The sequence below is a fragment of the Mizuhopecten yessoensis genome, unplaced genomic scaffold (genome assembly GCF_002113885.1).
Source record: "Mizuhopecten yessoensis strain PY_sf001 unplaced genomic scaffold, ASM211388v2 scaffold1511, whole genome shotgun sequence".
NCBI lineage: Eukaryota > Metazoa > Mollusca > Bivalvia > Pectinida > Pectinidae > Mizuhopecten > Mizuhopecten yessoensis.
Window position 1 is genome coordinate 615404 of NW_018404083.1, and position 13389 is coordinate 628792.

At 33.3% G+C, this 13389-nt stretch overlaps 1 protein-coding gene across 1 annotated transcript in view; it reads left to right on the forward strand.

The window, feature by feature from the left end:
• LOC110463414 (probable G-protein coupled receptor 158) overlaps window positions 1–12467 on the forward strand; it is a 122540-nt gene extending 110073 nt beyond the window's left edge. The window contains exons 11-13 of the mRNA XM_021517998.1: window positions 2687–2798; window positions 3602–3802; window positions 11944–12467. Coding sequence (XP_021373673.1) covers window positions 2687–2798; window positions 3602–3802; window positions 11944–12153 — 523 coding nt within the window. The 3' untranslated portion in view covers window positions 12154–12467. The remainder of the gene's footprint in view (window positions 1–2686; window positions 2799–3601; window positions 3803–11943) is intronic.
• The last annotated feature ends 922 nt before the right edge of the window (window positions 12468–13389 follow it).

Below are 13389 nucleotides of genomic sequence, written 5' to 3' on the forward strand. Positions count from 1 at the left end.
AATAACTAGAAAATCTTGCGTTGGTCGTTTGGAACATTTTTATAAATACATAACTGACTGTCTTATAATTTTATGAGTCCTTTGATAACAAGTCAAGTCATATTTCAATAATGAGAGGGCGTTCCTTGCTAGAGCCTGTGGATGCGGACTCCACGAAAAAGAACGATTGCTAACGAGTATTGACTGCGGCACACATATCTAGCGTTCGCGTACCCCACCTGATGGATATCCTTACCCTAATCCTCGGGTTGAGTAACCATTCTGAAGGAAAAACTTTCCATCCGCAACAGTGTGTCAGCATTGACGTTTTTCATCCTTGCTATTTGTGCTGCCGTGATCTGTAACTTTTTTCGGGAACTAATGACCATAAATCCCAAGCCTTTTGACAACAGGGCTCGACATTGACCAAGTACCCTGTGTTAATTTATTGTCCATATACAATCTTCGGGATGCTTGGTATTGAACTGTGCAATATTTAAATGTTTATCTTTTAACCAAGCCTTCTCAATCTCATCCCCTCGTCCCTTATTTGAAAAAAAAGAAACATTATCTAAACGTGATTCCATCATTTACTACCATTCTATTGAAGCTTTTTATCTTTATATGTGATTTAGAACACATAATTTGACTAGTTATGAATATTTTGATGAGATCTCCGAAGAAAATACAAAATACAGAATATATCCGTGATGGAATCTAACGCGATATGCCGGAGCTCACTCTGCAAAATGGCGCAATTTAATAACTGCTAACTTTACACAACAATGTTGCGCGGCATATGAAATATTCACTTTACCCGGACATATACTTACCTGTCATTGACAAGCTATATCATGCCAGCAAAAAACTAGATTAATATCGGTGCAGTCGGATTGGTACACAAACAATCAATGCACATATTTTTATATAGAAAACAACACTTAAACACTTCAGAATATTTACCAACATTGTTATATAAGAATTGAATTATAAAATTTGTTGTTTTTGTCCTAGACAAATATGTTTTGCTTGACGTAGATACATAATTATGAAAGTACATTCACCCCAACTAAGGAAAATATTTTATATAATAATGATCAATTTTATTAAATTGATGCCACGTCATTATAAAAACAAACTTCCGGTGCTAATGAGAATGTCTGAAAGTCAATTAATGAGGTGATTTAATATATATAGTCTAGTCCAGCCAGAGTGGTATCACTTTGTACGTAAAATGTAACAGGTCTTCTGCGACAGTATAGCACATTAGAAGTGGGGAAAAAACATTAGCTTACGTTAACACGACCCTTGTGTCTATATTAGTTAACTTCTTAAAGGGAAAAGATGGAATGGTGACACATGGAATTATACAATCAGTCGTTGTTCAATGTGGTCCATTATTTGTGACAAAGATCTGCGCAAGCGAACGGGGAATAATGCTATTATTGTGTGTATCAGTAATGTGTTCGTTCTATATTACACCAATTTACATATTAGTTTAGACATTTATGAGATTGATATTCCGGTAAGTTTAAACGAAATGTGTTCCATCGTGCAAACTAAAAAGATTTATTCAGCATTTAACACATTTATGTTATGCAAGAAACGAATGTAAATTGATACAGCCCTTGTGATTGAGTAAATCTAGACAGGTTTGTTTTATCATATTAGACATGTGTAGCAATAAATTGATGGAAGCGTTTTTACACTTTCTAGAAATGATAACGTAAACCCCTATTTATAACCTGTTACAAAAAGCCGAAATGAAATCAGAAAAAAACAAAGATAACCATTCCTAAAAATATGGGAAAAACACAATGAAAACACTTTGAAAAGTTTATTTGTATTCTTTGTTTTTTTCAAAAACCGATTTAAAAATAAAATATTTAATGTGTATACAGCTTTGAAGGAAGTGTTGTTTTCGCCGAAACTTTAGTTAATCAGGAAATAAGTGTAGAATTCACGGAAACATATCAGTCAGTCGGCTCTGTTTTTTACTTCGATTATGCTATCATGTGATTCTCACGTGACATGTCTACGCTATCAGCTTTTTAGTCTGCTATGGACTGGAAAATAGAATAAAATCACCTGTAACGAGCACAATACATAAACATATTCGTAGTCTTGTTTTCCCCTTTTGCCAGGAAATGTATCTTACAAGAACGATTCGACTTGAATATTTCGCTCCGTTGTAGAATTTTGCCATTGAATTCTTCCGCAAAAAGCGCGAAAATAATCACTGCCTTTAATTATACATTATACAGTAATCTTCTTAAAATTGTAAACTTGTCATATCCTTCACAGGTGTTATATTTTTTCCATTAATCTCAATAATACATGTATTGTTTAGGACTTCGTCCTCTCGAGTTTGTTAAATATTCTGTCTACTTAATTTTTTATTTCATCCATATTCAAGTTCGTTAACTTGTAGCTCCAACTAATGTTTGCGATTATTGATTATTAGGAATGATACACTTTAGTATGCATGTCAAGTTATGCTTCCAGGAAATGTTCTTATCACACTCGAACTATATCAAGGTTTTATAACCTCTGACAGGTTTTAGTGTATATCAGTTCATACATGCAAGATTCATTAATATTCATAAAAAAACTTTTGTTTTTGATGATTCACTAAACAATATAATTCAAATAACTTCTGGTTCGGAGTACTGACATTTCTAACGTTGTTTTTTTCATTCTTTTACAGGATTTTTTTACAAGATCCTTTCCCCACGAATCCGGATCTACTGCTACTAGTACTATTTATACACACACAGCTAACTACCACCGTTACATTAGCATTTTTGTTTGGGAGTAAGGTAAGCACTCGATGACATGATTGTTGCTGTAACAAATTAAAAACAAATATCAAAAAACAATATTGTTTCATGAATTTGTTGTCGGCATTTTTATTTTATTTTATTGTTAGTTATATGCAAATTGATTCAAACAAATAGATTTTCAATGATGATATTAAAAAGATCGATTTAAGTTCAAGTTGCAAAATTGCCGATATTGCATATGTTGTTCTTGCTGCATTATATAATTCGGAAAAAAGAAAGTATTATTCGCTTGTATTTCGAACGGATTACGAACAGAGGTCAAATCATATAACAGCTTTTCATGTTAAGGATGATAAAATATTACTTGGAGTTGAACTAGATTTACGACAGTCGATAAAACAGAAGATGCTTGCCCTTTTGGAACACCTGGTCTTATTCTCTCTTTGAACAAGGATATCTCATGTCAATCCTTTCTTGGTTCTTTTTTCCCCCTATTGTCATCAGTTCTGGGTTCGAATAGCTGTGTTGTTTACCAGTCGGTATTCTCATTTTTCTCTCCTGTGTTCAGAAATGTGGTTACCGATAAAACCTAAATACCTATTGTACCTATTGGTAAAAAAGTCATACATTTATGACTATATAAGGGGCGTTTGCCTTTTGTTGTTCTTTGTAAATAGTTTTAGAACACTTTGCACATCATTCGTTGGTATTTAGTACCATAGAAAAGTCCTCCAAGGAGCAATAAATACTTACTTTATATGACTTTCTATGCTGACGTATTACATCTTTAGATATATGTTTCCTTACTTCATATTTCAAGTTATTACTTAACATTTCAGGCTTACCTGGTATACAAGGGATACAAGGGAGAAAACAGCAACCATACAACGATGATAAGTAAAGGTTCCAAGCAGCACCTCAATTCCAATAAACCCTCATCGACCCTCAATACTTCCGTATGTAACTCCTCCTGTAACTATAACTACTCGGAAAAGGGGGACGAAGCGGAGTGTGAGAGCTTGTTAGAAAAAGATATTCAGGTAGGTAGCGCTACACCAGGCTAAGATTGCAAAACATTAGCCAAACGCTATTCTTGACCAGGGTTGAAAAATAGCGGAGTGTGGAAGCTTGTTAAAGAATGATTTTCAGGTAGGTAGTGCTACGCTATTCTAAGCCAAGGTTGACAAAAAGACAAATGACTAGTCATTTCCTTTTGTGTGTCTTGAGTGCGACATAAAACAATAAATTGTTATCTTAAGACAATATTTGCATGATACTTGCGACGAGATAGTTGGTTCTTGGTACGAGATACAATGAATATTCATGCAGATTCTAATGCACGAAAATTATTGGATACCAAATCTGAATAATCTTTTTATTCATTTATAATTCAATATAATGTTGTTTATATGGATATCAGAGTTTCAAAATGGTCCTAAGTAACTATTTATTTTGATAAATGAAACCTGAAGTTATACTTTGATTTGGTTTCGTTATTAAGGATCCGTTAGCTTTATTTTAATATAATAAGTTGTTTTTATACTTTTTTGTTGATATTGATAATTAGATTAATATCAATATTCGTTAGCCATTTTTTACTATTATTAACATATATTTGCTGACATTTCTGTTGCACGTCTTTTGAACTAAGAATGTTATGCTATGGAAGTATCTTATGTTTAAAGAGTATGCCTAGTTAAGTAACACTACGATGAATGATGAGCTTGTGATCTTTAAAAATACAAGTAAAATGAAATAAAAAAGATCAGAAATAAATCACAAGAATATCGTTCCTCCTAGCGTTAATCAGTAGCGCTACTTACCAGGTGTATCTTTATGAATGGGAAAATATAGGATAACCTACCCTTGAAATAATGCTTCCCAAAGACTTTTAATGTGTTGTTCAATCATACAGCAATTCAAAAATGTCTTGGTCTCATCGTTGATGGGGTCACAGTGATATATCAATTTCCTAGCATTCAATCATTCATATAATTTATGCCAAAACATTTAAATATGTGCTAATTATCATTTTCTGCTAAAGTGTTTAATCTCTTTATGCACATATCACAAAAATAAGACAGATTTCTTCAACATTTAAGACATATATTGCATAATAAGATAAATATTAAGGGCATCTAATCTCGTTGTATCCCATTGTCAGCAAGTATTGTAATTACATGAAAAAATTATGTGAATTATGCATTTGAAAAGTAATGGTACTTGCAGTATCTTGCATGATTTGCAAGAGAAAAACAAACAACGAATAGCACTTAACGAATAGTTCTATATACCGATCAAACTGGTCCTAGAGATTTCACTATCTACATATTCCAGCTTTTTATAACATCTGGTTTCCAAGGATGGCAAAGAATACCTCCATTTAAAGACGTTTAAGATTCTCTGATTGCTCTGAATGGCTTTAAAGAGAGTGCATTTATATTTAGCGTATGTCGATGTTATTAAAGATATTTTCCCCCTTGTGAAACAAACTGTACACATGAATGTTTAACTTGAATCATCATAGGTTTAATTGGGGAACGGTTTCCGTGCCCATTGCTTTAGCTTACACCTTTGTTTGATGTATCACACAGGTAAATCTTTGTAGCCTGATTGTCTGCGTAATATTGGACGGGGTATATAGTGTTCCCAATGGTCGGTTTCGTATCCTCTTTTCGCGTCATGACTCTAACGATAAAATCGAACGGTCATTTTCTAGTTTTTGTAAACCCGATTAAATTTCTAACCATTTCCAGGTACAGTAAATCCTTGCCTACTAAAATACAGAGGTATTGGTTTAAACTTTTTTATTCTAATTTTGTTTGACAATACATCGAAGAACATGTTTTACAGAACAGAAAAGGAAAGAAAAACAAGAGTCGTGACACTTATGTAAAATTGTTACCTGCTTAATAATAAATTTTTTCAACACTAGCTACAAGAATGAAGTAATATGAACAATAGAATAATTACGGGAATATGGGAAGGGGTAATGGATTGGATATGCAGTGGAAACCAGGAATGAAACCAATATACAAATGATCATCAGATGGTAATTTAATATTGCTCTATTGCAATGATTATGTGGAACACGATTCTGTAAAATATAACTATGCAATAGTTGATGAAAATTTCAGCAATGCTGTAAATGGACACTCGATTAAGGTTAAACTGTATATACAAGTTACATAGAATAAATCACCACTAAATCATCTATTGACAAAATTAGTATGTCACAAAGCACCGCCATGATTATAAAAAAAAACGTTGCAGTTCACATACTAGCCATCACACTTATCAAATATAAGTCCATAAAACACTTTCCCGCCTCGTCCCTGGCACGTCCTGCTCTTTCAAGGTAACACATCACGTTATCAAACTATCATAATCATGGCCAGTTAGTGACATAATATGGTATGAAGAAATGCAATGGCAAAATCACTGAATAAGCATATAAATCCAAATACATTTTAAAACATAGCAGTAAAACGAATGCAACACAATATACATATATATACATGTCAAAATGAAATTGTTAAAGGACTAATCGTTCAGTTCAAATCTTTTAGTTTTTAGTATATAATTTTGGACGGCTAGAAAAATTGTAGTGTTTTCTTAATGGGTAAGAGAGTCATCACCAAAGAGTAAAAAATGAGTAGATAGTTGATAAGGCAAACTCAGAAAATGAAGCTGTCTAAGTGCTGTATATTTATTACATTTTAGCAAATAATGTGTTGAGTTCTCAATTGCAACGTATGAACAATTCGGGGATGGTATGATGTTTTTCGTGAACAAGTGTTCTGAGCTACAGAGCTATTCATGCATTGGAAAAAAATCTTCAAAAACGGCATCGCTACAACATAAAATAAAACTAGTTCTAGTTTCTGATAATCATTATACTTAAGCTAACAGAGTAATCAGTTAGGTATTTACTTTTGGACACAAATAATAAAGATGTTATTCAATCGCCACATACATTGTACCTGATTATTTCCACGGCACCATATATGTGACCTACATGAGACAAGTGTTAGCGGCCAGTAATATGAGCGATGCTTTGTGACAAAAAGATGTGTCATTTCTGTGGAATACATAGTAATTTAACACTAATGGCGCCTGTCTCACATTTCTTATGACTGTCGACCATAAAGAGTTCTTAATATGATTCACACCAATACGACACGGTATTCCCGTTGGCGAGTATTTATGTTTGTAGGTCACTGTTTCATATATATATTTTAATATTAGGAGCCTTAAATAAGAGCAAATAAATGTGTTTGATGATGAAATTACTATTGTCAAACAATACACCAAATTACATATTAATCTTACTAGAACTGTTTTTTAAGTAACCCACATAACGCTAAACTCATGATTCTAACATCGTTAACTGTTATTAATTACCAAAAGAAAGTGTAATCAAATAATTCGGATACTATTTAAACAAAGTAAACATCTTAATAAATACGGGATCTCAAAACAGAAACATGGTCATCCATTAATTAGTCCTGTTTTAGGGTTCACCTAGATGAAATGATATCTTGTGCTAGTTATTATTGCAACGTAGATCATTCTCAAATAGTGCTTTCATATATTGCTGCTAGAATTTGTCTTATAACTAGGACATGTGTGTTGATGATGATGTTAAAGAGTTTCTTTAAATAGGCTGCCACGTACTTTCCATGATGAATGAGAACGTATTATAGATTTTGCAACATCATGAAGTAAGTCATGAAAATTGAGTTGAATTTTCATACAACATGCAAACCAAGATGTTGGCGGCCATGACATATTTCTTCGATTCATTTGATTAAATTAAAAAAATATCAACAAATTGAAGTTTATAATACTTACACAGATACCAAACACTGCAAACTTACACATTTTAGCGGTAGTCCCATTTTAGCCCTTTCCATATTGCGTTAAGTTATTAAAACGCCAATTGAAGTTATTGTTTATTGCTCGCTATTGCATGTTTTTTGGAGTGCGCCGATCATCAATGCGCTAATCTATTTAAGTTCGATATTGCGCTAAAATTTGTTTGCGCTATTTTGATATCTATCACAAAAGCGAATGTCTGCAAAATACTTATTTGACTAAGCTGGTTGTCCAACATCGGTCCTGGCCTGATCCCCCAAACACTAGATATAATATAATGACGTGGTTTTTTTTATATCATAAAACAAGACAGGTTGTCACCAAAATATCACGAAAACGTGCCGCATTTCCCAGGAATATTGCGAAGCTACTAATGAAGAACCTTCATGAAAGAATAAAAAGCTGACGTTTCGAAAAATGATCACACTGAATCAATATCACAATTAAGCAACCTCGACGTGATAATAAACGAACCAATGATAATGAAGAATGAAAGAAAATGGTATGATGCCATTTAAAGAAAAATGAAATTTGTAAAATAATGAACCGGAAGGAATGCATAAACCACATTACACAAGTAGATGAGTCTGTAAAGTCAGCGTCTGAAACACATTCTTATATTTGTTTATATTTTTTCAGTTGTTTTCTAAATTATTTTTTTCTTATGTATCAATGTCACATGTGCAAATGATCAAACTGGTAAACATTTTCAACAAATATTTTCAACTTATGAAATTGAAAAGATTACAACCTAGTGTGAGAACTATCTAATATACACAAATCATATATGTTTTCCTTCACAGAGTATCGTCCTTGATTAAATATGAGTAAATTATGAATGGTACATGTCCTTTCTCTCCGTCAAAGTGCTTTAAGAATATGCTTTTTTGGTTTGTGAATTATTTTTTATCAGAAAAACATGGCCCATTTGATTCATCGCTATGTCTTTTATTGTTAGTGTTGGTCTGTTTAAATACCTTCTCTCGAAATTGAAAGTGAAAGTCAAGTTTTCTATAATCCGTATGCGTCGTTCGAATGATTTATGAAATATGAATGAGTGGTTCATATATCAGTAACGAGGGAGAACTCGGTAATATATGATAATTACAGGGATAGTATTGCTCAGGACATCTTCAATATGAATAATGTACATCACGTTTGTTTCCTTTAAAACTTCTAAATCAATTAAATACCTCAAAATATTAATGGGGTTTGTCCCATGTGACATAAGAATGATTTTATAATAGGTATTCGATGAATGAATTTGTTTCAATAACACAAGTATACGGTCCTTTCGTCTCTGTTGAATGTAATGTTTTCGAAGCCTTGGGGTCGAAATGTTTTAGATACCGTTTTTCGAAAAGTAGTATAAAGTGGTCTTGTACATCAAGAACGCTTCGTGTGGCTTAAATATTTTTTTCAAATATTTGATTAAATAAAATGTTTTACACACAAATCATCAAGGGAGGGGCACCTTTAAGTTACCATCAACAACAAACAAGTGACACAGATTAGGTTCATCTGGCTTTATATATCACTGATGCTACAGGGTATTGGGGAAGCAAAAGGAGCTTGACTACCAATTGATCTCTTTCAATTCTTTATTCCTTTAATTTCAGTTAGTATATAAACATTCAATATTCCTTTTTATGGAGTTGGTAACAGTTGAAAGCAATTTTACCTAATGTTGCGTACACTATATCACGGAAATGTGTTAGAGAAACCAGATTTAGAACATAACTCTGGACGCATTAGTGTACAATGTGCTTCAACTAAGGAACAAATAAGTCCAATGATAGATAGCTTGTCGCCGAATCATCGCCTTGCGTGTCACAGCCACCTAAAGTCGGGAACAATTATCGGATTTCAGGAGCTGTATTAGACTGTCCCCTGCCGTTTGTCATTGTCAATCCGAACTCACGTTCTTTGAAGCAATACACAGTCTCGAGAAGAAGCGCCACTAAATGACATTGACACGAATTCCGCTTCGCATCAATATGAAACATGCCAGCTTCTGAAACGTCGTGAAGCTTGTTTACGTCAGTCAAAACCCTCGTTGCAATACAAAATGCCTTTGGATATTGAATAACCCTTTCGAGAAATAGTCATCGTTGGAATGTTTGCTTAGCGTCTAAAATGTGGTATATGTTCTACGACCGACATCAGTCACCAGTCAGCAGACCAGTGGCAATAAAATGTCTCCCAATATTGAGTATCCGAATCAAAACATATTTTTCACGATCGTAGAAGTATGCACTTTTATATAGAATTGGCAATGGTAGAAAACCAGTATATATATGGATCGACACACCGCAAGGAAACGTTATTTAACAGTTTACTATAAAAAAAAAAGGATTTTGCTATCCTGGAATTTGATGGAAACGGAACGTAACCAAGTTTCTTTGGCAAAAAGCTATTGCAAGTAAATGCCCCCTTCTGAATTTTCGCCACTCAAATTAAGTGTGTCTTCCTAGTAGATCAGTATTCATCTTTAGATATGGATAGACAAGATTTATTGTTAAGTGTCTTGTTCACGGATAATATGACTTTTGAAGTGTGAAAGACGTTTCGAACCTATGTCATCTACATCAGTTGGCAGATGTACTATCAAGTGCGTTTGATGCCCCCTTGCACAAATTGTATGCTAGATTAATTAACAGGCGTCAAACGCAAGTAAATATACGGATTACCGAATAATACTATAAGGAACATTTTTGGTATTGTGTCACTATTTTGCCAATTATACATTATCGAAGAACTGTATGGACAGAGTATTCCTCAAGAACAATATTAGTTAACACATTTTCACCCGATGGTTTTGCGATAATTTGTTTATTCAGAAACAGAACAAAAGGAACGCGCCGTAGTTTTATCTTTATATTATAAATCAATTTGAACATCTGCCAATTCCTTACTATGTATAAAGCCGCGACACAACTTCTCACCCACCGCCATTTGGAATCGAACCTGCACCTAGCAACACACCGGAGCTCACAATCTGTAGACCGGGCTGGTTTTCTATATATAATGTGGTCTGATTCATCAATACAATCAACCGTTACAGAATATTCAGTGTTAAAAATGTGTTGTCACTTGCATACAATATCAATTATTAACAACGCTACGAGTTTTGTTTATTCATCTAAACCATATATTTTGTTTCATTTAATTCAACAAAAATAAATCACCCAATAGTACAATGTGATTACCCATACCCATTCGGTACATCAGTTCACTAGTACGCGTTCTTGTTACGTAAAGAATGACAAACAAATCCTCAGATTTCAATAACACATTCTTGAACGTTTGATTTACGCTTTATTCCGACTGTATAGTAAATAACAGAGTATACGTTGTTTGATAGCTTTTGGAACTCGTGACGATTTGCAACAGTTTACATACAATTGAACAGCTGTTTTGTGTTAACGAATGTGTGAACAGAATTAATGCATCCTTTGTTTTGTCTCGGGGATAAGCCCAGCCAACAAGCAAATGTCTAGATTAAATTGGCCAGTAGTGACAAAGTAATTACAAGGAGTGGCAAAACTCGCAAAAACTATTCGCTGACAAATGAACACTAACTTCACTTTGGAGTTTTGTGTGACAATACTACAGATTAATCGAAAGCGTCATTTACGTTTAACAGAAAGAAAAAAAACATTTTCGCTTGACAAAATTGATTCCAGTTTAGTAGATTGTACATTTCATGTCTGTCACGGAAACTGACATTATGTTTGCTTTTTTAAAGTGTTACTTACCTCCTATCACGATATTACATGTATATAAAAGAATAAAGACTGCCGACTTTTGCAAAGAGGCAATACCATACGAGCAACAGTATTAACCACGTAATCGTAAATCTATGAACACTATAAATTCCAACTGTAACCTTTTCAGTACTGTATCAGAAGTAAATAAGTTGCATGTAAGCAAGTTTGGAAGATAAACAACAAAGATTTAAGAAAGTTCTAAAATTAGAGTGATTTAGTTTCGATTAGCGTAAAGCAGAAACCTTACAATATATAAGATTGAAAAACACAAATTCTGTCAGCATGTAGATAAAATAATGCATTTCGTTAAAGATATGCATCCGCGGAAAAAACTGTCCTTGACGGGGAGACATATTTATCTTTCATAAGTGTCAAATGATTTAAATTGTTATCACACAATTGTTATAAGAATACACTCAAAAATATTTTCCAAACAAAATGTTAAGTAATAAATCATTAAAATCGGTATTAATTATGGTACATCGATTATTTGGGAGTGTTTGAATTATCAAATATGTATTTCTGTGTTTTAGGAGGAATTTCGCCGCCTTTACACCCAGCTCGAGTTCTTAAAGCAACGGAATATGAAAATTGGAAATAGACATCTCCAACATAAACTTTCCGCAATGACAGAAGCAGCTCAGAAAGAGGATTCACCCAATTCTTCACCGTCTTCCCCAAATATGAATGGAAAGAGGGTAGTGATCAATTTAGACTCGTTCAAGGAAGCCACAACATTATAGCAGATCTTTCAACTCGAGATGTCATGGATTGGTATCTGTGTTTCTAGGAGGGAACATCATCGTGTCTGTATATGTTAAACTCTGTAAACGTTGGATGTTTTAGTACTTGTTAAGTGCTAACAGAATATGCATTTGTTGTGATACGAGTTCATTGAAAAGACTCCGATTTCAATATTATAAACAATCATGATATGTAGATACATGTTGGGAAGTTTCTGTACCCTTCTTTAAGTATGTGTTAGTAAATATTAGATAATTCTACAATATTTAGTTCCGAAATATATATGAAGAAATTGATGTTTCAAGGAAACTGGGAAAATCAAAAGAGCATACATAATGCTAACCATAGGTATCAGTGGACAAAATCTAACATAGTTGGATGGTATCAATTTCTAGTATTTCCAAACATAAATATTTATTTTCAAATTCAATAGCGATGGTATTTGATCGCGAATACAATTTTTTCTCGCATAAATATGTCTCTTTGTTCCTTGTTAATCTTGGTAAGTGTTTGCGAAGTGAAGGGATAACAAATGCAGGTACAAATCTTTGATTGTACCTTCCACAAAGAAAAATCATCGTGAACTTCATTTAAAGCACATTCTTTAAAAAGGGTGTTCACGAAAAAAACCCACTAATGTTTGACGATAACTTGAACATTTCTTGTATCTTACTGCAGTTCTTTCACATAGAAGGTAGAATATGAGTTACCTTCATGAATCCAAATTACAAACTTTTACTGTTTTTAGCAAACAAATATATATTTATGAAACGTATCCTTCATATAAGGTAACGATACCAGTGAATTAAGCACTACCATGATAAAATTACGCAAGCAATATCCATTTAAACGGAGATTCATCGACAAAGTCTTTCTTTGATGGTTATAAGCATAAACATGAATAAAAAGACAGACAATCTTCTATCGATTGGCGATTAATTAACATAGTCTCTTATTGATGGTTGTGAACATAAGCATTCTTCAATGCTCAAATATTTGAAAAAATACTACAATTATTAAGCACATGCAACTTTAAGTACATGTGAAATTATATAAAACAATATTCTCAGAATACCAGACGTTTTCCTGTTTTTTTACTGTAATTAACGCAATTTGGATAAAATACGTGACCTCTTGACTTCGCGTTAATGATACGCTTTTAAGCATAATAAAGTGGGACTGCATTACTTACAATCTGTGACCGTTTTCGTTGGGGTAACAGTTTCGAGTTAAAA